The sequence below is a fragment of the Borostomias antarcticus genome (genome assembly GCF_949987555.1).
Source record: "Borostomias antarcticus genome assembly, chromosome: 22".
Lineage (NCBI taxonomy): Eukaryota > Metazoa > Chordata > Actinopteri > Stomiiformes > Stomiidae > Borostomias > Borostomias antarcticus.
In genome coordinates this window covers 10,344,517-10,371,769 of record NC_140255.1, presented here as the reverse complement: position 1 = coordinate 10,371,769, position 27,253 = coordinate 10,344,517, and the positions used below count along the sequence as shown (strand labels likewise).

At 46.3% G+C, this 27,253-nt stretch overlaps 1 protein-coding gene across 1 annotated transcript in view; it reads right to left on the bottom strand.

The window, feature by feature from the left end:
- Positions 1-5,057, bottom strand: part of LOC311323754 (synaptopodin 2-like protein) — a gene marked incomplete at both ends in the record, with an annotated part of 12,236 nt that extends 7,179 nt beyond the window's left edge. The window contains 4 exons of the mRNA XM_084456053.1: positions 1,426-1,811; positions 1,894-2,166; positions 2,558-2,709; positions 4,956-5,057. Of these exons, the coding sequence (XP_084312179.1) occupies positions 1,426-1,811; positions 1,894-2,166; positions 2,558-2,709; positions 4,956-5,057 (913 nt within the window). The remainder of the gene's footprint in view (positions 1-1,425; positions 1,812-1,893; positions 2,167-2,557; positions 2,710-4,955) is intronic.
- Positions 5,058-27,253: the final 22,196 nt, after the last annotated feature.

Here is a 27,253-nt window from a genome sequence, read left to right as displayed (position 1 = left end):
TAAGAATGGGATGTCACTTAAGTTCATATGCGTGTAAAGGCAGATGAGCGAATACTTTTGGCAATATGTCTCTCCTCTCAATGGAAAATTTGCCTCAAAAAGCCATAACTTCCGGTTATGTAGATTTTCCACCATTTTGATTTTTTTTAAACGATTCAAATCTATCTCCTCCTAGAAAGTTTCTCCAATTTGCATGAATCTCAGTATTTGTCTTTGGAGCCAAAGAAGAACGATTAAAAGTCAGCGCAAAGTCAGCACAATCAGTAATGCTAAAAACCACAAACAAAGCCAGAAATCTCAGTGTAGTCATGGATTCAGACCTGAATTTTCAACAGTCACATTAAGACAATTAAAAAGTCAGCCTACTATCACCTGAAGAATATATCAAGGATTAAAGGATTTACTGTATGTCTCAGCAGGATCTGGAAAAACTTGTGCATGCGTTTATCTTCAGTAGACTCGACTACTGTAACGGTGTGTTTACAGGTCTCTCTAAAAAATCGATCAGACAGCTGCAGCTGATTGAGAACACTGCTGCGTCCGCCATTGACGGACCACAAGCTGACGACATTGACTACCATGGCCTTGTCAGATCCTTTTATCAAGCCAACAAAAAGAGGCGGGTGAAGTGTTCTGAAGCAGGATGTGACCTCTGCAACTGACTGCTTGCACTCTTAAGGGTCAATAAGCAGAACTTAACATGGCTGCCACTCAATGACAATGCCACTACAAAAAATTGTTGAGGTCTAATTGCTTAATGCATCATCTCTTTCACATACTGGTCTGAACTACACAGATCTTGAGTGAACTGCGTTGCCATATACTCTTAGTCTTCTGTTTTCTTATATCCTTTTTGATAATGGCCTTGACTACTTTTCATGCATTTTATTACTAATTTAAATACCATTCATGCCATTTTAATCTAACATGTTTTTTTATATACTTGCATTAATAGTAGTCTACTATTGTACTATTAAAGCTATACATTACTATGCATGCTTTCAGCAACACACACATTTTCTCCAGAAAATGTAAATGGTAGAGTTCCATTCTAGTAGATTTTGAGATGTTTTACCATAGCTGTGTGTTGTTGCCTTGAATACATTGTTATTTCATATTTGCTATTTTGTCTCCATATATAGTTCTGTTATTTGTACCATATCTCTGAGCTGCTGTCTTTATCACTTATTAATTGCACTTTGTAACAGAATCATAAGCCCTCAGTTCCGCTTCACCATAGGACATTAGATTTGACCATATCATGTCAATTATCCATACAAGTGACTCCCAAGGGGACATGCCCCTGAACCCTAGAGCTGGCCCTGCCTACCAGTCATATAGGGTCCAGTTAACTTGTTAGGTGTAGTAATGTAATGGGTAGGGGGAAGGGTGTATTGTAGCAGTAGTGTGATAATATATACTCACTAGCTAGCCGTGCCTTGTCCTTGTACGTAGTTGACAGCTCATCACTGATGGGGGTCTGTTGAGGCCCCACCATAGGAACCAGCTGTCTATGAGATCCCAGCATCAGAGCCTCTTTAGCCCGCTCAGGACACACCAGTGGTGGGCATGCCAGCCGCACACATCCCCCTGCCTCCTGGAACCCACTGTCCCCTTCTCCCTCCCCCTCCACTCCTCCCACTGTCTCTGCCTGCTCTGAGGGGTGTGAGGGGGGAGCCCACTCTGGCTCAGGGGGCTGGTAGACCACCTCCCTCCACGGCACTCCAGACAGCACCCCCACCGGTCCAAAGCCTGCTGGGTTCTCCCACTGCCCCTGCAAGGAAACCCCTCCGTCCTGGGCGCTTTCGTACCTGCGAGAAGTCAGAGGAGGTGACGTTGTAAAACAAACCATGATGAAAGGAAAGAGATCCAGCTTCTCATACGCTGTCTCACCCGCTCATCTCCGAGGTCTCCTCCTCTTCCTGCTGGCTGTCATGGCGCCCAGGTGAGCGTGCGTGTGGTGGGGGGCGTCGCTGGCGCCGGGGTGTTTGCGTGTGTGTGTCTGCATCGCTGTCCGTCTCTCCATAGTAGGCCTCACTGTCAGGGGGGGAGGTGAGACACCCTGGCCCCCCCAGGGGAGCAAGTGGGAAGGACAGAGCCCTCATAGAGGAGCGGGGCGGGGGGGGGCGTCCTGACACAGCCACAGAGTGGAACCCAGAGGGAGCCCTGCAAACAGAGATACAGTATACAGATAGAAAGACAGAGAGACAGAGAGAGAAAGAGAGAGACAGACGGACAGAAACAAAGAAAGATAGATTAGATATGGTTGTTATTATTTCTGTAATTTTGAACTGAATTGAACTGAACTGAAAGAGGGAGAGAGAACAAGAGAGAGAGAGTGAGAAACACTACAATAGCTATGATATATTATTGGCTAGTATGTTCATGCTTTCTTGTATCACTTGTCATGATGGAGGTCAATGTAAGCTGTGACTGAGTGTGTGTGTGTGTGTGTGTGTGTGTGTGTGTGTGTGTGTGTGTGTGTGTGTGTGTGTGTGTGTGTGTGTGTGTGTGTGTGTGTGTGTGTGTGTGTAAAATTAGTGTGCTGTGCTCTGACCTCTTGACTCGCAGGTTGAGGGTTGCTCTGGGGGAGTCGATGAGGTTCATAGCCTGGGCGTGGCTTAACTCTTCACACACACGGTCGTCTATGGCAACCAGCTCATCATCCTCCCTCAGCCCAGCTCTGCATGCTTTACTACGCCTACGAACCTGCAGGACACACACAGTTACTAACACACACACACAGAAAAACACACACACACCTACTCACACACACACACACACACACACACACACACACACACACACACACACACACACACACACACACACACACAACCGGCAGAGGGAGACAAAGAATCACACTTGCTCCTGGCCAACCAGCTGGCAGAACGTACTAGCTACTGTCCTCGCTCCTAGTCTCTGAATCTGAGGTATGACAATCAACAGTCTGGTCCTTAGCCCACCTGGCCAGTCAAATGCATACTCCCATAAAGCTAAAGAACAGACAGAGAGACAGACTGTCTAGAGTCCTTGCTGCATCTATTGCCCATGAGTCAGAATAACTCATGAGGTCATCATCCCCCTTTTAGGGTTGGCAGAAGGGGAGGGCAAACAAGGGCAAGATGTCACCCAATCCTCAATAACTCGCTCTCTCTCTCTCTCTCTCTCTCTCTCTCTCTCTCTCTCTCTCTCTCTCTCTCTCTCTCACACACACACACACACACGTTTATGGCTTTATTTGTGTTCACATTTGAAAAGAATTCTTGAACACAAACATTAATAGATGCACAAGCTTTGGGAATCTCAGTGACATAGGTTTTAAGTCTCAGTTCAAAGATACAAGAAGCAGCGTCTCCTCCATATATGGCGACTGCCAATTATTTCAGACATCGAACAGAATTTTGCCAATGCCTTAGCTAGTTAGTTCCTTAGAACTATAGTTTGTTGACATCACCTAGGCTTCCAAATATAAACGCCTGCAATGTACATTTGTACCCGAGCTGTATAATAGCAGCAGTTTGTACTTGAAAACCTTTAAAACCACACACACACACACACACACACACACACACACACACACGAAACAGCCCATTGTGGGAGCATCATGAGAGAGTGGGTTTAGAACAGTTGCACTACCCCCCCCCCCCTCCCCCACACACACACACACATTATGGCCCTGATCTCAGCCATGCTTGTCATTCACCATGTGTTCCCCACATACCAAAAATAAAACCCTGCAGGATTACACTCATTCCTAGACAGGCCACGGATAGGAGCTAATGTGAGGAGACGAGGGGAACATTTCCACAATGTCCAAATCAATATATTCATAATGAACTAGCAAGGTATGCTTGTATGTGTGTGTGTGTGTGTGTGTGTGTTTTGTGTGTTTGTGAGTCATTTTTCCATACCCAGCGCCAGCTCCTCTTAAATGAGCTATTCTGATCCTTGGCCCTCTCCAAGCTAGGCTTATCTAAGGCATGTATGACTCCCCCCCCCCCCCCCCCCCCCACACACACACACACAAAGACAGAAGAAGAGATATATGAAACTTTTCCAAAGGTGACCTTGTCTGGAAGTGTGTGCCTCAATGTTTAATCAGGATAGTTGAATGCTATGAGTTTATGAGCAGATCTGGACATCTAAATAATGTAAGGCCGTGTCTGGTCAGAGCCTACTTTTAAACAATTGCTTTTCTCATTATAGAAAGTACATTCTGCACTGTCAACAACATCAGCACACACATACACACTCATTCACACACACACACACACACACACCATTACAAATGATTTAAATCCTTGTACATTTAGAGTGGGCTTATCATTTCTGACTAGCATACTGTAGTACACTGAGAAAGAGCAAACAAAGTCATTGTGGTGTTAAGAGCATGGTTTAGGACTAATGTACAGTAATACTACTGTATGTAATATGCATTTTATTGAATAATAGTCATCATACACCTAAACAGATGGAATCACAGTGATGAAACACACATGAGCACGACCACCATTAAAGGTCAAGGAAAATATCTCACATCAGAAACCACAAACTATAAAATGTGATCACTGTGGAAATGAAACACTTTGAAGAGGGAGAGGGTCTAACTAAAGTAGATATTTGTCAAAAACACATCGAAGGGGTCAGTATGACACTTAAATCTATCACACAACCTGGAGCAGGTATACAGAATGTCACTTAAACAGAATGCCAGTTAAATAATGACACAAAATCACTCTATGGAGGAAAAACACCAATCTGACAATGAAACAAAGCCTGAGACCACAACCAACAACTGTCTTTCCTCCAACATTCAGTTATTCCCCTGTCCTTTCCCCTCTGTCCTGCTCTTGTAACCCTCTTGTACCCCAATCTCCTCTCTCTCTCTCTCTCTCTCTCTCTCTCTCTCTCTCTCTCTCTCTCATACACACACACAGATGCACCCATCGTACCTTAGCCACTTGTAGGGGTCTGTGGTGCTCTGCTCCCCCCTGAAGTCTGAATCCCCAGGGAGCACTGCCAGACAGGGAGATTATGACCTCCTCAGCCACCATCTCTACTCAAACTCACACTGCTGTGCACAAGAAGCTTCTGAGAGAGAGAGTGTTTCCTTTCTACGGGTCCTTACACTTCCAGGCTCGGCATCTCTGAGTGTGTGTGTGTGTGTGTGTGTATCAGCTCTGTGTGTCTCTCTGGGCACACAGTCCCTCTATGGCCCAGCCGACTAACTCCACCCAGAGAGGTCGAGAAAGGGGGGAAGAGAGAGAGAGTGGGGGGGGGGGGCTGGTCTCAATGGAATGCTAGGTCGGCAGGCAGGGGGGCTGCAGGCTGAGTGAGGGCACAAGTGTGTGTGTTTTATATTCTTTGCCTCCTCCCCTTATCCTGTCTTCCACACAGTCATGTCACTCTGATGCCCCAGTCGGAGGATGTTGATATAGCCTCCCAAAATAACCCCAATTCCCAGTGTAGCCATCCAGTCCTAGGCTCTGTCCCCACCTGCCTAAAACAAATGCACAGGGAGGCGAGGGGGTCCTGTGCGGTCGTGTAAACCTTAGTCGACTAGCTGGACTGTGTAATTGTAACCAAATTGAATTGGTCTAACTCACTCATCAGTATAAATACAGTACCTCCCACCTGCACCATTGAATAGCTAGGAGGAATTTGAATTTGAATTTGTCTACATTTGAACTAGCTGTTAGTTCTCGTTCTGAATTCCTAACTCTCTGGTGAATGTCTCAATACTATGCAAATGTGTATCCACCACACAGGCTCCCCCAGAATTCAACATATCAAAAAATACAGAACAGCAATATTACAGCCAACAGGCAAACAGTTCATAGGGAGAAAGTCAACATGGTGGGGGACGGATAAGGCAGCCAAAGCGGCTGCGCTTAACAGGCACAGGGGCAGGGATGGGTGTGGAGGTAGGCGCCGGGCCGGAGGCCTGAGCAGGTAGGCGACCCCGCCGCGGAGGCAGGGCCAGGTCAACTGGTCTGTCCAGATCCAAATGGGCAGGCTTGAGATGGTTCACCGCAACCTGCTCTGGCTTACCCCCCATGTCCACCATAAAGTTCTTGGGCCCCGTCTCCAGGATGCGGAAGGGCCCGTTGTAGGGAGGCTGCAGAGGGGTACGGTGGCCGTCGTGGCGGATGAAGACATATCTGGCCGACATCAGATCCTTGGGAACGTAGGACTGAGGGAGGCAGTGGTGAGATGTGGGGAACCGGTGCAAAAGCCTTGGTGCCTTCCTGGGGCCCAGTCCGATGAGAGGTAGACCAGTAAAACCTTTATACCTACCCACGGACATGATTATATGGAACAGGTGTGATTGTCATTGACAATTTATGAACCACGCACGTGATTGATTGATTTAATTTCTGGGTATAGGAGACGATACAGGGATGACATGTAGAGGCGAGGGCACTTATTTCCGACAATGCTGGATGTCATGAAGACAGAACAGCCGATGACACATAACATCCATAACATCTAAGACAATTAACAGCACTCCTATCTGCCCGACTGAGGCATCGAACATGGGGTCAGTTTAGCCTATTTCATTCATCAAATATGCATGGCGATTTGTAAATAGCCTAAATAGCTTATAATGGGCGCCCTATGAATATGGATTCCTGAGTCAAACAATGAGGCAATGAAACACCACCAACAAACACAGCCTATTTCAGTGTAACACAGCTTACAGTGAATCATATTATCCTTATAATATATTAGCCTACACATTGCCTGAGTAAATATGTCATGCACAACAGTGCACACTTATTTCTTGTTGCGGAAGGCTAGGCTGCGTCTAGGCACTCTCACTTACCCCGCAGTGAGAGGGCCTTCTCTATGACGAGTGATTCTTGCTCTACCAAAATTTGGATTCACAGCAGTGTAAATATGAAGGCGTTCACAAGTCATTCACAACAGTATTTGAATTATAGCTTTTTGTTGACGTACATTCTCTCCCATCCTTCTTAAACAGGGGAACAGAGAGTTCGTGGTTAGAAGTCCCCAAATGGGAATCAAATCCTGGCCTCCAGCGTGGGAGTCCAGTGCTTAGCCCATTATACCACCAAGGGGTCTGAGGTTTGGGAAGGCCTTCAGTCCGTCTGAAAAAAATAAACATTTACCTGTATAGCCAAATATATAATGGGTAATTACTGAGACACCTATACTGTAGGTATAATTTCAAAACAGGAGTATTTCAAATGTTCAATTACTGCACCCGACCCGACCCTGGATAAGCGGATGAAGATGATGATGATGATGATGATGAATTACTGCACATAAATTCAATAACTGACATAGCACCACCAGGTAACCACATATTACATACAGTAGCTTCTATAACAAACATGTGTGACACAAAATCTCCCTGACCTATGGCATGGGAGTCAGGCACTTTATCCACTACACCACCGAGGATCAGGAAAATATGTGGTGTCCTAGTGTTTTTGTTTTGGTGTTCTGGGACCACTTCCTCTTGTGGTGGCAACATAGAACTGCAGGTCAACAACACGATGGAGGGAAGGAGGGAGTGAGTGTCAACCGGACATTTGCTAATTGGGGAAAGGAGGGAGGGAGAGGGATGGTAAGGCCGAAAGTAAACATAGAAATAAACCCACAGGCTAGCAGAGGGTGTGGGTATTGTTTCCCAAAATCTTCCCCATCGGGGCCTTGAACCCCTGATCTCTCGCATGGGAGTCGGACGCTTTCTCCACTACACTACCGAGGAACTTGAAAGTGTGGGATGTCATACAGTATGTGTATTTATTTTGGTGTGCTGGGACTACTGCCTCTTGTGGTGGCAACATAGAAATGCAGGTCAACAACGGAACGTAGGGAGGGAGGGAGGGAGGGAGTGATAACCCGACAAACGCTATCAATGGTGCACTGGCTTACCGCCATGCACAAAAACAATGTACTCTGTCTGCGCCCTATTTGGATTTATTGCATATTTTGTACCGACTATGAATAAATGTGTACTTAGTCTTGATTGCTTGAGTGCTTCTTCTACCAAGTCTAAGGATGTTTCTCTGATACAGATTAAATCCTAGTCCAGGACCAAAGATTAGGATTAGGATAATATCAGTCTCAAACATAAAACAGGATGAAGATATCTTCAGGTACAGTCCCTCAAGTCACCAAGGATGATAATAGATTCTACAGACCTTACACTTGGTGGGAAATCCACCAACTATTGGGAGAAGCCATGCACTGTAGCTGATTGGCCTTAGGAGGGCAGTACAACACTGTATTGTTGACTAACCATCGTGGTTCAGTGTTCTACCTAAGGTTCTGCTTTATGTATCTGTGTCATCCTTACTCCTATTCAGGGGATGTACTGTGTTCACTAGCTTTATAGCAACTATATCATTTTTCTAGCAGCTTTCACTGTCTCTCTTTCATTTTTATATTTCTACTGTACAAATACTCTTGAATTAATGGTCCACAGACATAGAGCGACCACATATCCTGGAGGTAAATGTATAGAGAGGAGCCACATGGATCTTTATCTCACATCTCTTACTGTAAAGATGAGTCCAGAGCTGCGTTCAGGTACAGAGTCTCCTGATAACATTACTGATTGTGTGCTTCTGTAAATGACACGACAACAGCTTGAGATTGATGGCAGGCTGGAGGGTGGAAGAAGATGAGCTGGTTAATGCTGAGTACAGAGCGTGAGAGTCAACTGGAAGCAGAGAAATAAACCAATAGTCTCCCCCAGCTCCAGCATTCATTATGAACCAGTAACAGAGATGTATGGGTGACATGACCAGTCCTGGTTTTGAAGTCCTCTTGGTTGTACAACATGCCGGCTGTTGAGTAGCCTATCGATGAAGCACCGTCAGTATCGTCCGCTGTATAAGGGAGAAGAAAGACATGTGTGGGCCCCAAATAGATCAGCATAGATAGAGAGCTAGATAGAAGCCTTTATTTAGACAGGGAAGAACATACTGTACTGAGACCAGGTCTCTTTTACAGACGTGGCCTGCTTACAAACAACATATATAGTAATTCAGTGGCAGAAAAATACAAAAAGACAAATTTAAAAAAGCCCTAAAGAAAGAAAATAAAACAGTGACATCATACAGACAACAATGGTAGTGTACCAACAATGGCAGTGTACAACAACAATTACAGTAATGCAGTAGCATAATAAGAAAATACAAACTGGTGACATAGTGCAAGGGTGTAGAGTCGAATAATTATTAAGTACAATAAGGATATGACTAGCTTCAATGGCATTTACAAACTACAGTCCCATAGGTATCAGTTAATAATACTTTAAGTGTTTCCAGGGGAATAATTAAGGGATGGGAGCTTCTTTTGTTTCTGAAAGGAGTTCCAGAGTTTAGGCACCGCATTGCGAAAAGCGGTGTTTCCCCAATTCATTCTAGCTGTAGGGACGTTTAATGCTAGTGGTACATGTGAGCTAGTGGGATAGTTTGAAACATGAAATGAGAGGAGGCTGGATAAGTACAGAGGTGCTTTGAGGGCTCTATTAAGACACCATGTTGTATTCTCTTGAGCTCAAGAGAGGGCCACTCCAATTAGAGTATACAATAATGAGTCCTAAACCCCTTACCTGAGATGAATTGTAAGCGACTATGATGGATAGGGTAAAGTGACTTTAAGATAGAGGCTTAGGCGTGCATGTATAGTGTGTCATCATAATCAAAAATTGGCAGGATGTTTGTACAATCCTTGTTCTACTCTCCTGGGAGAAATAGGATTTGTTTCTATATAGAAATCCAATGTATGGTTTAATTGTGTTTCTTAAATAAGTGATATGGTGGCAGAAGGATAGTTTATAGTCTAACCAGATGCCTCATTACTTATCAGTGAATAAGTATTTCAAATGTTCAATTGCAATTTAGTTTTACTGGCATTTAGAGCCAGTTGTCTAAAGAACTGCCTGTCGGAGGGAAGATTTGATGCTTTGAATTGGCTGTCGACCAAGCCTTGGTTCTGTTAACTCAGATATTTGTCAAGATGAAGTTGTGGTGATAAAATAAACACCATTCACAGAAGACAATGTATGAAGGCAGAAAGAGGGAGAGAGAAAACAAGACAACTAGATTTCTCATACCGGTGCAGGTCAGGCAAACTGTTGCGACGCAGTATGGCAACCCAAAAATCAACACCTTCAGACATTGAGCTGTCTCTTTGATCTGTACAGTCAATAACAGATGAGAAGAGAAACATTGGCTCAGAGTAATACTGCTCCTAGTGCTGAGCACTAATGATACACTCAACGTTAATTACTTTGTTTACGTAATGGGAAGCTGATTACCAAAAGCGAAGAGACCTATTTTTCCAGGCCTGCCATTTGCATATTTTCACATTCAAACTAAAAAAGAAAAGCACACATGCGTGCGAGCTCACACATACTAGTTTATTTAGAAGGATCGGAGGAAAGTAGGAAAGTTGGACACTCTGGGTCTCCTTAAAATGTAATAATTTAATGCACCATAATAAACACCTACACGCCTACAAGCCTATCTGTCACATCTATTGTATACTGTTTATTTACATGAGGAAAGTTCATATAATTCAGGATATAGCTCTATATGGTCTGTCAATAGACTTAATTTATAACATTTATCAAAATAAAAAGACGATCTATTAAGCCTGTCTGGGTTGTAAACGTTCTGTTACTAATTTATCAAAATAAAAAGACTATCTATTAAGCCTGTCTGGGTTGTAAACATTCTGTTACTATTGTTAATTCATTCACTAGTAGCGGGTTGTATGAGCTCAAATGGAGGGGGGGGCTCCACCCACTGACCCGGAGACTCCGCCCACTGACCCGGAGCCTCCGCCCATCGACCCTGTCTGCATACTGCAGTCAGGGGTACTTCTGTAGCCTTCGTCAGGGTGGTGTCGAAGAGACCACGTCAGGGTGACCGAAGACTACAGGCTGTACAAACTGTTAACAGATTGTTTACTGAGAGATATTCTTGTATTTGATCAAATACTGCCTTCTCAAGAATCTTAATCAGTGCTGGTAACAGGCTAATTGGATGACTATTCGGGCTACTAAATGGTGTTTTCTTATCTTTAGACAGGGAATGATTCTATCTTCTTTCCAGGCCTGAGGAAAGATTGCTTGTTTTAGGCTGGTGTTAAGTATATGACAAATTGGCTGAGCAACATAATCTACAGCCATTCCAATCAGTTTACCATCTATCCCATTCATCCCTGGGTGTTTGTCACCACTTGCCACTTTCACCAACTCAACCATTGTTTCCACTGTTAGTTCAACTGGAAAGGCTTGTCCTTCATGTAGTCTTGGATGTTGACAATGGATGAACAATTGTCAGCCCTCTGTGATTCTATCCATAATTTATTTACCTTACTTCTGAATGAATTATTCAAGTGATCTGCAATTTCTTTGGCTAAAGGTACCCCCTCTTTCAATGAATGTAGGTTGTGGAGAGGTGTATCTTCCCATTATACCATTCAGTGTACTCCAATGCTTTTTGGGGTCATTATTTGTCCTGGTTAATTGTAAAGCATAATATTGTTTCTTTTTCCTTTGATTAAGTTTTGTAACTTGATTTCTCAGTTTACAATAGCTTTCTCTGTCCTTGGTATGACCACTGTTCTGTCTTTTCCTTTGCCTGATTAGGCTGAGACATATAGCCCTTAAGTTGCACATCAACCCATGGTGCCCTACAAGTCCTCACTGCAACTTTTCTAACAGGTGCATGTTTGTCAATAACTGGTACAAACTTTGCATGAAAGGGTTCAAGTGCTTCATCTGGTTCTTTTACAGTGTATACTTTAGACCAACAAATATTACTAACATCTTCCAGGAAAGCTTCTTCAGAAAACCCCCTGTATGACCTTTTATACATTACTCTAGGTCTAGCTTTGGGGACCTTCATTTTCCTTGCAACCACTACAATATTGTGGTCATTAATTCCTATGATACAGCCTTGGTATATAAATCATCTGCACTCAAATAAACGTGATCAATACAAGATGTTGTGTTGATCCCCTTGTTGTTAGTGCTTAGTGTTGTTGGTTGTGTAACCACTTGTTTCAAATAACAAGCATCAGTAATGGTAACCAGTTGATTCCTTAAGGGACAATTGGAAGATAGCCAGTCAATATTTATATCCCCAGTGAAGAGAGTTTCCATATTCAGTTCACACACCTTGTCCAACATCTCACCCATGGCTTCCAAATAATGTAGATCTGAGCTTAGCGGCCTATAGCAGCAGCCCACTAAAATAGGTTTAATATGGGGCAGGTTAATTTGAAGCATAGTACCTCAATTTCATCATACATAATATCCTCCCTAACTTTCACAGGAAGATGGTTTTGAACATAAAAAGCAACACCTCCCCCATATCTGTTTCTGTCCTTTCTATACAGATAATAGCCTTGTATGCCCACAGCCTCATCTTCAAAAGTATCATCCAAATGGGTTTCTGTTATTGCAAGTATGTTAATTGAGTCTAAAACCAACAAGTCAGTAATTTCACACACTTTGTTTCTTAAGCTACAAATGTTCAGCTGTGCAATCTTCAAGCTTTTCTTCGGGAGTAAGGCGGCAATAGACATGAAATGAAATGTGTGTGTCAACTCTTATTCACCCATCATCCTGTTTCAGAGTCACTTGTCCTCCTTTTTGTGGACAATCAGCTTGTCATACCTTAAGACAGCAAAGTCTCCTCTTTCTCTTGCAGCTTTCATCTGAGGAAGCAGCTCCCTTCTTCTCTGGCGAACTGCATCAGGGTAGTCTTCATTGATGAAGATTCTGGATCCCTTCAGCTTTTTTGCGTTGCTCAGGACTGTGTCTCTGTCTTTAATCCTCAGCAGCTTCACCAGTAGAGGACGGGGACGAGGCCTAGGAAAGCCCCCCTCTGCTTTCGGTGCTTTTCCATTCCTTTGGATTCGCTCTATCCCAATGGTGTGGTGATCTAGCTGCAGTTGGTCTTTGAAAAGTCTCAGCACCTTCTCTTCTAATTCTGAGACCTTCTCCTTCTCTGTTTCAGGAATGGCATCAATAATCACATTGTGACACCTGGATTGACTATCAAGAAAGTCACAGTCATTTATTCTGCTAACTTGTGTATGTCAGTTTCGTTTGCTTTATGATTTAATAACAGACTTGCATTGGTGGTTTTCAAGTCATCCACCCCCTTTTGTGTAAATCGGAGGCTAACCTTGAGTTCTTGCAGCTCTTTCACACACACACACACACACACACACACACACACACACACACACACACACACACACACACACACACACACACACACACAAAGAAAAGCAGCATCCTCATGGTAGCTCCAAACACATGGGAAAATGGATAGAATCAGAAAGGAGAGGAGAAAATTCCATTACAGAAAATGTATGGCTTTTATAAGAGGCATGAACAAGTCTGCCTGCCTGTCAGATCCAGTTTAGCAAATCACTGTGACGCTGAATGGCAATAAGCACAGAGAAATGTGGTGTTTGGAGGTATAGGGGGGAGAGAGAGACAGACAGAGAGAGAAAGAGAGAGAGAGAGAGAGAGAAAGAGAGAGAGAGAGAGAGAGAGAGAGAGAGAGAGAGAGAGAAATAAACAAATAGTCATCTTTCCAGTGGTGAAGAGATGCTGCAGTGATGGGGATTTGTCAGAAAGCATATTAGATGAATAATTTAGTTAGGCCTTGCAGCTTGGAGACAGACAGACAGACAGACAGACAGACAGACAGACAGACAGACAGACAGACAGACAGACAGACAGACAGACAGACAGACAGACAGACAGACAGACAGACAGACAGGCAGAGAGACACACAGACAGACAGACAGACAAGCACACCGACAGTCAGCACTCAGTCATGCAGACATACGGACTATCACTCACACACACACACACACACACACACACACACACACACACACACACACACACACACACACACACACACACACACACACAGTCTAGGGGTTGAAGGAAGGTGTTGTCAGGGGGAGATGCTAAAGTGGCTATCAGTCAGTCAGAGGGGGGGGGCGGGGATGTAAACATCATCAAACCGACACAGTCAGCCCCATGATTCAGATAGTATCTGTTGAGGAAAGTTTGAGCTGAACATTACTTCAGGTTGAAATTGTTCTGTCTGAGATCAGGGTTGCGTCTCAAAAGTCTAATTTCAATCTCCTTTCCTTCTTAGAAGACGATCCGAGGAAGCTTCCCTCAGACCTCCTCCTTCTGTGGGTTTAGCGAAGGCGCCAAGGGGAGAGGATATGAGGAATGGGTGAGAGACTCAACCTGGGTGCTTGTGGTCTTGGGTAAATATAAATCCTATATGTACAGTAGAATGGTGATCAGTACAGTAGCTGAAGGCAGATTGAAGAGGGTGTGTTCAGACACACCATGATATCCTACTTCTTCATATTGAGGATTAGGCCTGTTTTATGGGGACTCTGCTTCAGAGACCCGAGCCTGCTGGAGGAGAAGACAGAGAGAACGGAGGAGAGGACGGATAGAAAAGGTAGAGAACAATAGCCACTCCTCCGCCTTCTCCCTCTCATTCTCTCCCAGATCAAGCTGCCTCCTCTCCTCTCTTCTTCTGCCCCCTCACTCTTTGTTCCAGAGAAAGCAGACGGAGATTGACAGGGAACAGGAGGGGTTGTCTCGTATGATGAGGCTCCACGATCTTCAGGGTCATTTTTATGTTCCGGCAGAGACACAGCAAAAGTGTTGAGGTCTGACCCCAGAACATTTTCCAAAACAAATAGGCACATGAACCTGGGTTGGGGTCAATTCAGTTGGAATTATATCAGGAAATGAGAAACACACTCTAAGGGACTTGGGTAAACACCAACGCAGGCAAACATACTGTACACACACACACGTACGCACACACACGCACGCACACACCCTCTCTAGTCTCCATATACTAAATCCCCAGCAGCTGATACCATCAGTCAAAGGCTAATGAGGATTTAAAACATTAGTATTCCTCCATAATACCACCTATCCAAACAACATTAGGCCTACAAGAGGTTACATCTCTCAGAGCTGGGGATAGAGGCCGAGGATATCCAGTGTGGGAAAAAATAGCTAGGATTAATTAGTGTAGCTGGGTGAGTTTGATCAGACAGTGTGTGAAGGATAATTGTCAGTGTGGTGGATGTCAAACCGTCAACCAGAAACTCATCAACGAACCTGCAGTTTAGAAGCGATTTTGATTGGATTTACCGCTGTTTCTAATCACGCTTCTATTTTTACAAGCAGCACTCAATTAATTACATAGAGGGGGATTAATCAATGTGAACATGCTAAGCACACGCAATAATGTATGTAAACACCACCAGTGTGTGCAGTGCAGGAGAGGAGCACAGCAGTGGAACACACAGTGGAAGAACACAGGTGGGACTGCCTGATTGCCTGACCAGCTGATTATCCATTCATATGCACATGGCAAAGATGCAGACCTGGGTTAGGATAAGGGATGTGTGTAGGGTTGGGCCAGTTTTATGTTGTTGTTTTTTTATATATATATATATATATACCGTCTCTACCCACTGCCTACCCGCTACCATCCCAGAGAGGATCATATTCATATATGGGAGTAATGTTTTCAGGCCCGGAGGCGTCTTTATGCATCGCACGTTGTCCTCTCTCCCTCCCATTTCAGCATGTTCTCTCTCAGCGTCTCTGGCTAATGCGCCCAACTCTTTATTGCTTTTTGAAACGGCTCCATTAGTGTCGAGCCCTGCGGTAATGACATGCAGATGGGCTGTGGACTAGGCAAGCTGTCCAAGTTGTGAGGCTGACTTGATTGACAGCAGGAAAAGTCTACCTGCCTCGTGTTGCTGAGTTTATGCCCCCTCACAGATGTCTTCACAACTCTTTCAGACCCATACAATCACGTGAGACACTGGGGTAGATGTTTGTGACATGAGTAAAAATAGTACTTAAATCGTAGTTGCTGAAGAGCAAGCAAGTGAAAACTAATAGTAGCTGTAATTATGTAATGTGTGTAATTACAGCTGCTGCACAGCTTTGAGTCAAGGCTAGGCATTTTGCATTTTGCAGGGCTGGGCATTTTGCTGTCCAATGATTGTAGGGTCGGCGGTTCGAATCCCGCCTCCTCCTGTCCACATGTCGAAGTGTCCTTGGGCAAGACACTGAACCCCAAATTGCTTCCAATGAGCAGGTTAGCACCTTGCATGGCAGCTGCCGCCATTGGTGTGTGAATGGGTGAATGAGAGGCCATTGTAAAGCGCTTTGGATAAAGGCGCTATATAAGTGCAGTCCATTTACCATTTACCATTACCATTTAAAGGGAAAAATCATGTTTAGCCCTGTTTTAAGGTTACTTATGATCATATACAGATCATATTCAGATTCAGATATATTCAGATCAAAAGTTTGACAAAACTAGCACTTTTGAGAAAGTTGATAATTGCTCTACCACCGTTTAGGTCATACAATGGATGTGGGTGGGCACCGTGAAAAATCATTCAAAAACATGTTAAACTTTCGCTCAATTTACCATGTCATGAAAATTCATCATTCAAGTCATTTTTTTCATGAACATTTGAGATTTCTGAGTGAGAATTTGCAGTAACTGCATACAGTACTGTTTACAGTAAAACATTTTGATGCACTGTAGGCTCAATTTTTTATATTTACAAAATCTGTGAAGACTGTTTGTGAAGGATAGTATGAAGATGCAGTGTAGCAATTGGGTTGTCAATTGACCAAAACATGGAGGAGATAGGTTTAATACGCTTTACAGTTTTTGAGAAAATGCCAGCTTGGAGCATATGGACGTTTCTGCTCACTTGGTCCTACCTTTTGGTGGTTGTTGCAAAGTGATAGCACATATGGCTGATATTGGCCCACAATACCAGCTGAGGATTTTTGGCATAGGAATGGACCTACAGTATGTGCACATTTTGGTGATTTTTCATATATCATCATCATCAATGATGCGGAAGTGGAGACCACCGATGAGATCGCCAGGTGTATGGAGGACCGGAATAGCTGTCTGTGAAAGAGAAAGCACAGTAGGTGGCTGGTTAGAGGGAAGGTTTGGTGGTTGTTTATTGCCTGTTGTTAAACTTGACTCTCCCTAGCTCCGGCGCTAGGAGAGTGGGAGTCTGGTCGGCGGTGTGAAGAACAGCATCGTGGGTAAATGTCAGAGAGAGCCTTCTGTTTCTCCAGCTGACTAAGAAGAGAGAACCGACTAGAAAGTTCTACTCGACACCCTGAAAATAAACAATAGCAGAACCACAGAAATGCTAGGCTGGGTTGAGGCTATGTCATTCCATGTTAACATTCTATGGATTCTAAACGAGGAAAGGGGGACTGAAAAGGAGATATGACAAGCCCGTTTTTGGTCCCTGGTAGAACTTTTAAATTGTGTAATGTTCCGAGAACTTTTGATTAAACGGTTATACCCAAATAGCTATACCTGTAATCAAAACATAAGTGAGGGATCTTAAGGGGCTTTTCAATGGGGTGATTCAGAGAGACCACCAACTGTACGCAGTGCAACTGCGTTGAATTGGTTAAACTCACTCCTCAGCATTAATACTGCCCACCCTTGTTGTAGTAGGCCTACTCGAGTCCTCATTTTCAGGACTTGGCACTCGACTTGGACTTCAGCACTGATGACTCGGACTTGGACACAAACATTGACTGCATTCGGACACGGAAGTCTGTGAGTTCGCATGCTTGCGAATGCATTTGTTTGGCTATTGTATCGCAAAATAAACTCCTCTTGAATTGATGACAGCTGTCATTTTTGTTTAATAGACCTTTTTCTTTGTATGTCAGCTCTTTGACTGTGCCAGAGTGGAGCACATGGAGCCCATCTTGGAACTCGACTCGGACTCAGGTGTGGGGACCTGGCTCAGACTCTTTGGTGACTCAGACTTGGACTCGAACTCTGGGGACTTGAGATGCAACTCGGACTCGAGATAAGTGACTCGGCTACAACACAGCACCCGCATCATCAACTATCACTTTACGAGATGTGGTCACGTGTTCGGAAGTCAGAGGACCTGAGTTCGAACCCAGTAAGGCAAAAGCGAGGGTGGAAGCTATATACTGATGGGCGACACAGTGACACCTGTTACAGCAGGACCACTGGCTAGAAATAACATGAAGAATAATGTACTCCCGCACACACTTTTTCTCTGCTTTTTAATCAGTCAACGTTTCGGTTTCTACCTTCATCAGGACAGATTTTTGTAACAATGAGAATGTGAGTTCATTTTAAACACCACCATACTATGTGATTGGATAATTGGATGTGTGTTTCCCATCCCCATTGGCTAGTGAGATGACATCATGAAATGACATCACTGCAAGAAAAAAAGAGGCAAAATTAGAAAAAAGGACATTATAATGTATACACAACACCAACATTATTAGGAAAAAACATTCTAGAGAAAATTTCTAAAGAGATAAAAAGGGAATCTAAATCATCAAACACTTGTCTATCAGCATATTGTTTGAAGCTGTATATTAAAGGTACCCCCAGGAGTTTATTTTTGGTTACAAAACAGTCACATTTTAATAGTGGGTAATCTACATTACCCACACTTGTTTATGTGTCCATTTTCGACAAATGTCGTTTCTTGTATGTAGTTTATTTTTAGATTATTATTTTGTGGTCGGGTCATCCAGAACTTCCTTGGAATGACGAAAAGATTTACTGCAGTAGCCTATGGCACCGACAAGACGAAGAATAATTTAAATATGACCGTTATATATTGTCAAAAGTAACATTACTAGTAAGACCTATGTAATTACCTCGTCGGTGGTGATCGGTTAGTCTTCAAAACACCCGGCTCAGGTAGCTAAGGTTTACAACAGTGCGCGGGGAGGCGCATGGGAAATGTGGTCTTTTTGGGCGGAAAAAACACTTCCGCTTCCCGAAACTCCTCGTAGGGCCTTTAAGAAGATGACATAGTACGACTTATAATAGTACAATAAATCAATCTCTCATCAATAGGATGTAATATAGACACATAAAAATATATTTCACAAACACACACTTAGATCAAGTTCATCATTAAGCCCAAAAGGAGTCCCATATGTTTGGAGCTCTGTTATCTGTTATCTGAAATCATAGCCTGGCTAAGAAATCATCCCCACTTCCTATCCTCACGTACACAAGACCCACTCCCTCCCATTTCTCCATCTCATACAAGCTCCTCCAAACCTGGAGCCATTCCAGTCAGTCACGCAGTTCAGCTGCCTGTCAGGAGCCATGCTGATGCCCACAGGCTCCAATCAGACCTACTGCTGCTGGAGCGCAGTGACAGCTGAGGGGAAACCAGATATAACGGGAAGGGGGGGGTGCCGGAGCTTCAGTCGAATTCCATCATCAACCAGAGATCTAAACTAGTGGAGAACGTAGGGGCGCAGAGAGAAGGACACTCTGTGAGCATTCGTCTGCTCTGTAATTTAGTCCGGCGCAACATTAATAGTCCATCTGGAGGGGGCTTGGGCTGATTCATCTAAACATAAGAAGTGATATTAACATAAATTAGATCATCTGAAAATGTTGCACCCTGATGTCCAGGTATTGTCTGAGTCCTGGCTAAAAAAATCTGAAAGTGACTCCTCTGTAGCTCTGCAGCAATATAATTTATATAGAATTAATAGACATGGCAGGAGTGGTGGGGTTGCTATTTATGTAAATGTCCCAAGGTGGACTATCCAAAGGTGGTTCCGACAACGCCAGCTAAATACTTTCTGGGAGTATTAGCACTCCACTATTACCAGGCTTTATAGTTCTTTATCTCAGGGTTGAACAGAGTATGCAGATTCTGAAACAGTTGCAAAGTATGAACAGAGTTAAGTTTTATTCTTATTTTACAATACTGTAGGACTGTGCACAAGGAGGTTTTCACCGCCCAGGGTGACTTGGATCGATAGTCTTAGGGGATTTCTCCCGACGGCCTCCTGGACCGGGAGAGCTGGTTGGTGGAGCTCCACCCTGCCACGTATACTGCGGATTGGAAACAAGTGTCAGTTCTCACACGAAAAAAGGGGACCACTGAGTCCTTTAACCACTAGGGGGTGTCCACGGCAAACCAACACTACAAAACTATCACAGCAACTACGGCAATCCAATTGAGAGGGCAGGGTCTTCCAGGAGTGTTCGGTTAATCCACAAAATTATCCAATATCCACTTGGTAAACAGATAGCCGGGCCAGCCAGGCGGCAATTAAAAAGTCAAAGATTTAAGTCAATGGCTGGCTGTATGGTACACTTATTCGCACAAAATATAAAATAATAGGCCCAGTCAATGTCCATGTAGGCTCTTACTAAAATGCCAGGGCTGTTTCTAAATGTCTCTTATAAAATACTAAAATAGCCAGGCGGTTCTTAATGTCCATACGAATAATTAAACAGGTCAGAGCACAGTAGCCTACTTAACTTCGGAGAGGATGTCGGGACACCGACACTCCACTGTAGTATGACGCGCTCCCCAGCACAGGTTGGTTCAGGATCGGGGCGTAGTCAGGCCGGCCGCTGATCGGGGTAGGCTATCCAGCGAGCAGCACTCTCTCGCTCCGGTTCCCTGACGGCTCACGTCTGCAGCAACTCCCTCTGGTCCACCGCTCTCACAGGTCCCGCTGATCGCCGCAGTCTTCCTCGGCTCCGGCGCTGTAGCTGGTGACTAGGTAACGTTAGCTGACAGTCAATTCACGTGCGCGTTTCTCTTTCGCCGCCGTAGCACCGGGATAGTCCTCCAGGCAAGCACACGCTCCGATTTCCGTCCCCCACACAACCCCCGTTCTGCCGGGGCAGTGTGCTCTTTATAGCAGGCTGTGAGACACAGGTGTTCCCGGTTCAGTCCTGATTGTCCTCTCACTCACCGACGATGGTTGCCGCCCCCTTTGCCCAGCTCTAATCATCAGGGTTGGGAGTAAACAAACGGTCACAGCACAGCGAAAAACACATACAGGTAGTACAAAAATGGACCTCGTCACATCTCCCCATTGTGAAATGTTGGCAGTCTCTGCCATTCAGAGTCTATAGCGGGGTGGTGGGATGCCTATATTTGGCCGGGTTGAGCGCCTTGGCTCAGCGGCTGCGTCAGGGTTGTAGTCATTGGCGGGTACATGTCGGACAGGGACAGGGACTGCGCGCCTTGGCTCGGCGGCCGCGTCAGGGTTGGCGTCAGGCGCGGGTACATGTCGGACAGGGACGGGGATATATAAGAGCGTAGGGCTCGCAGGTCTCACAGGGTTCTCTGGCAGAGTCACTGGTGGCCTCTGCGAGGGGGGAACCGTGCACAGTTTCAGGGCATTCCGGTGGAGGACTTTCTCCCTCCCACCCCTCTCCGGCTGTACTTTGTACACTACGCCCGTGTTTCCCTTGGCTTCGACGACACGATAGGGCTCGGGGTCCCATACCCCATGTAGCTTTCCCAACCCTCGTCGGCCCCGGTCACGCACCCACACCCGTTCCCCAGCTAACAATGGAGTCGCGTTGGCTCTTTGGTCGTAGCGGCTCTTACTCCGCTCGGCCGCCTTGTCCATCCTACCACGTGCTAGCTCATACGCATATGTCAGCTTCCTGTGATGGTCTCCGACCCAGTCAGTCAGTCCCTTGCTTGGCTGTTCCCGTTCTACCCCTAGCACAACATCTACTGGGAGCCTGAGGTGTCGGCCCTGCAGCAGATAGGATGGCGCGAAGCCGGTGGCACTGTGTACGGTGTTATTGTAGGCCTGTAGGAGTTCGGATAAATACTCTGGCCAGCGGCTCTGTTTCTCGGCCCCCATGGTACGGAGCATGTTAAGGAGTGTTTGGTTCATGCGTTCGACACGCCCATTCCCGGCAGGGTGGTAAGGTGTTGTCCTGCTCTTAGTGACTCCATACATCTCGCATAGCTGCTGCATCAAGTCAGACTCGAAATTGGGGCCCTGGTCTGAATGAAAACGGACGGGGCACCCAAAGTGCCGCACGATCTCGGAATAGATTGCTCGTACAGTGGTCCTGGCTGTCTGATCGCGGGTAGCTACGGCCCATGTGTAACGCGTAAACATATCAGTCATCACTAGTATGTTTTGATAGTAGTCGTTTGGTCGACCGAGTGTTAGAAAGTCAAGAGCGACTACCTCAAGGGGGAAGGTAACGGTTACTGGGTTCAAGGGGGCTCGTGGTTCTACCTTGTCACGTTGCAAACTGCATGTAACACACTCTGCTTGGAATTGGCGCACCTGTGTCTCCATGCCTACCCAGAAGAACCGGCGCCTCAGCGTCAGCAGCGTCCTTCCCGCTCCAGCATGTGCCGCAGACTTGTGGTGTTGTTCCCATACCATCTGACGCCGGGGGCCTGGACACACAACCTGAAACAATTGCTCTGAGGTGTTAGGGTCAGTGAATCGGCGACACAAAACCCCATCCCGTAGGCTGAGCCGCCTGAATTGTTTCAACAACCTTGCTGTCCCAGTGGTGTGTATCTCCTGTTGTCGGCCCGTAGGGCAATGCCCTTGTTCCACATACCTTCTCACAGTGCGGATCTCAGGGTCAGCTACTTGTTCCTGTTCCCAGTCGATGCGGCCTTCTGGGGCGCCATCCTGGTGGGTCACCACAGCTGATGCGGTTACGTCTCTAGGACTGAGTTGCTGTGGGGGGTGTTTAGGTGTGGGGAATCGCGACAAAGCATCCGCATTCACATTTTCTCTGCCAGCACGATATTTCACCTCAAAGTCAAAGGATGCCAGTTGGGCTGCCCAGCGTTGTTCCACTGCACCCAGTTTCGCCGTCTGCAAATGGGCCACAGGATTATTATCGGTGTAAACAACAAACTTGGCACCAGTCAAATAATCTTTGAACTTTTCGGTAACTGCCCACTTTAGTGCGAGGAGTTCAAGCTTGAAGGAGCTATAGTTGGCGTCATTCTGCTCTGTAGGATGCAAACTGCGGCTCGCATAGGCAACCACCCTCTCTTTACCCCCCTGCACTTGGGCGAGTACTGCTCCCAGCCCATGGTGACTGGCGTCTGTGTAGAGGGTAAATGGCTGTGAGAAGTCTGCGTAAGCTAGGATAGGGGCCTCTGTTAGCACTTTCTTTAGAGCATCAAATGCTGTTTGAGCTTCTACTGACCAGGATATGCGATGAGAACCCAGACGCTTGTCATTCGGCACTCCTACCAGGAGTGAGTTTAGGGGGCGTGCAATTTTTGCAAACCCAGGGACGAAACGTCTGTAATATCCGGCCAGGCCGAGGAAGGCCTTGAGTTCCTTAGCAGTGGTAGGGGCTGGCCAATCGACAACAGCAGCTATCTTCTCGGGGTCCGGTTTCACGCCTTCACGGTCGACTACATGCCCCAGGAATTTAACCTGCCGATGGAAGAGTTTGCATTTGTCAGGGCGTAGCTTCAAGCCATGTTTCGAGAGACGCTCAAACACCTCCTCTAAGTGCTTTAAGTGCGTAGCAAAATCGGAGGAGTACACAATAATGTCATCTAAATAGACTAGGAGGGAGTCAGTAATTTGGCCATTTAAGCATTGTTGCATAAGGCGTTGGAAAGTGGCTGGCGCGTTGCAGAGGCCAAATGGCATGCGTTGAAACTCGTACAGACCTACAGGGGTGGTAAAAGCAGTTTTTTCACGGTCCTGCGGGTCTACCTCCACTTGCCAGTATCCGCTGGCCAGGTCCAACGTGGAGAACCATTCTGCGCGGGTCATGGAGGTCAGGGTCTCCTCGATCCTGGGAAGTGGGAAAGCATCTTTGTGTGTAACAGAGTTCAACTTTCTGTAGTCTACACAGAATCTCCAGCTGCCATCTTTCTTCTTTACCATGACTATGGGTGCTGCCCATGGGCTGGAGCTTTCAGTAATGACACCATTTTGCAACATACCTTCCAACAGGGTTCTCATATCCTGGTACAGCAAGGGGGGTAATGGTCGGAAGCGTTCCCGTATGGGCGGTGCCTCGCCTGTAGGGATAGAGTGTTTTACCACATCTGTCCTTCCGAAATCTTCCTCGTGGGCCGCGAAAGCCTTCTCCCATTTGTGCAGCAGGGCAGCCAGTTGTCTCTGCTCATCTTGGGTGAGGTCCGGCCGCTCGGCCAGCTTAAGGACCTGGAATGCTTGATCAGGCTCCTCCCCCATGCATACATCCACTACACTGACCTTGACTGTACCTTCCTCCTCCTGTTCTAGGCAGACATCCTGCACACCATAAACATCCAGGCTATCGACCTGAGTCACTTGACCGAGCTTCTGGTAGCGGTCCAAGGAGACAGGGAAGTCGTGTAGGTTGCGGATCCGGACGGGGACCCGTCCATTCTTGACCACAGCTACAGACCGGGCCACGGAAATGGCGCCTGGCTCAGGGAGTGCTTCTACCAGACCATGATAGTCCCGCCTGCCAGCTGCAGCCCGTCCCCAGACAACCACCTCACTCCGGGCTGGGATAGTCACTCCGTGGCGGTGCGCTGCCCAGACGTAGCCATGGTGTCCATCATCTGTCGTCACTCCAGTCCTACGACACGTCGCAAATGCTGCGTTCCAGGCACTTTGGGACTTGGGGTTTTTACAGAACAACCGGGCTGGCCCTTCCGAATTACGGAACACAGCGTCCCAGCAAGGCTGTATGATGTTCATACCAATAATGAGGGGGTCTGATGCTGATCTGTCCTCTACTACAAAAACCCCTCGCGGACCGATCTGATGGCCCTCGATGTCAAAATCTAGCTGTACATATCCTAGATAGGGGATATGGAGGTTGTTGGCCGCTTTTATTCTGACCATAGCAGGGGGTTCTCTAACTTCGCTTTCTGGGAAGTGTTGGCTCAAAAGGCTATGACTGATGATTGATATTTGGGAACCTGTGTCTAAGAGCCCTTTCAACTTGACTACACCCACTCCCACCTCAACCTGGGGGCACTGCCCAACTAACATAACCGATGGCCCTTGTACCTCCTCCTCTTGTCCTAGCCCCACCGCCCGAGCCTCAGAAGTGGGGGATGCTAGTTTAAATGTGAGGGGGTGTGACTGTCTCCACAGAAGCGGGCCATGTGACCTACTTGGTCACAACGCCTACAGATCGGCCTACCATCTGGTGCCCATTTATTAGATGATGCAGGGACTTCCTGGCGGCGCATAGGCGCGCGGCGCGAAGTGGCGTGGTTAGTCTGCTGAGGTGGGCCTCTTGGCCGGAGCTCTTCTAGGAGGTCACGTGTCCAATCTTTCAGCTGATCCTTTAACTCTGCAAGGATCTCCTGCTTGATTTCTGCTTTCCAGTCGGTTTTCTGTGGGTGAGAGCGCACGTTATTTGTTCCCCCCATGGCTGTACAAGATAGCTCTGGCCACTTACGTCCATGTCCATCCTCGTCCAGGAGGAACGCTTCTCGTTGGAGATCATTGAAGGTTCCGTCAGGGTTCTGGCGTGCATGTCTCCTCATGGCCTGCGCCAGAGGTCCCTCCTCCAGCCCAAGCATGAACTGCTCTTTCATGTGTACGTCAGTGGGTGCTGCGTCTTCATCAAGCCGTTGTAACCGGCTGCGGAGTTCTCTCAACCTGAGGGCATAAGACTTAACAGGTTCATCTGGTCTTTGACGGCACCCATAGAATTGTACTCTGAGCAATGGACCTGAAGACTTTTCAGCATAAATGGCATCTAGAGCAGTAAAAATCTTTGCTGCAGTGTTACGCTCATCTGCAGTTAGGATGTTAATCTGTCTTTTGGCCTCTCCAGTCAGTGCTCCCATAATCATACTAACTTTCTGAGTCTCTGTTTGTCCCTCGATTCCAACCAGCCCTTTTAGCTGCTCTTTCCAATCTTCGTATTTCCATACCTCTGAATTTTTCCAATCTGTTTGGTCTATTCCTCCGAATTTTGGCACCCATGGTGCACCTGGGAATACAGGCATCATCATCATGTTCAGAATTCACAATGTTACAAATCTGTACTCTGTTCAAAGCCTGAGTCCTGCCAACAACTGCCAAAAAAGGATGTCCCAAGGTGGACTATCCAAAGGTGGTTCCGACAACGCCAGCTAAATACTTTCTGGGAGTATTAGCACTCCACTATTACCAGGCTTTATAGTTCTTTATCTCAGGGTTGAACAGAGTATGCAGATTCTGAAACAGTTGCAAAGTATGAACAGAGTTAAGTTTTATTCTTATTTTACAATACTGTAGGACTGTGCACAAGGAGGTTTTCACCGCCCAGGGTGACTTGGATCGATAGTCTTAGGGGATTTCTCCCGACGGCCTCCTGGACCGGGAGAGCTGGTTGGTGGAGCTCCACCCTGCCACGTATACTGCGGATTGGAAACAAGTGTCAGTTCTCACACGAAAAAAGGGGACCACTGAGTCCTTTAACCACTAGGGGGTGTCCACGGCAAACCAACACTACAAAACTATCACAGCAACTACGGCAATCCAATTGAGAGGGCAGGGTCTTCCAGGAGTGTTCGGTTAATCCACAAAATTATCCAATATCCACTTGGTAAACAGATAGCCGGGCCAGCCAGGCGGCAATTAAAAAGTCAAAGATTTAAGTCAATGGCTGGCTGTATGGTACACTTATTCGCACAAAATATAAAATAATAGGCCCAGTCAATGTCCATGTAGGCTATTACTAAAATGCCAGGGCTGTTTCTAAATGTCTCTTATAAAATACTAAAATAGCAAGGCGGTTCTTAATGTCCATACGAATAATTAAACAGGTCAGAGCACAGTAGCCTACTTAACTTCGGAGAGGATGTCGGGACACCGACACTCCACTGTAGTATGACGCGCTCCCCAGCACAGGTTGGTTCAGGATCGGGGCGTAGTCAGGCCGGCCGCTGATCGGGGTAGGCTATCCAGCGAGCAGCACTCTCTCGCTCCGGTTCCCTGACGGCTCACGTCTGCAGCAACTCCCTCTGGTCCACCGCTCTCACAGGTCCCGCTGATCGCCGCAGTCTTCCTCGGCTCCGGCGCTGTAGCTGGTGACTAGGTAACGTTAGCTGACAGTCAATTCACGTGCGCGTTTCTCTTTCGCCGCCGTAGCACCGGGATAGTCCTCCAGGCAAGCACACGCTCCGATTTCCGTCCCCCACACAACCCCGTTCTGCCGGGGCAGTGTGCTCTTTATAGCAGGCTGTGAGACACAGGTGTTCCCGGTTCAGTCCTGATTGTCCTCTCACTCACCGACGATGGTTGCCGCCCCCTTTGCCCAGCTCTAATCATCAGGGTTGGGAGTAAACAAACGGTCACAGCACAGCGAAAAACACATACAGGTAGTACAAAAATGGACCTCGTCAC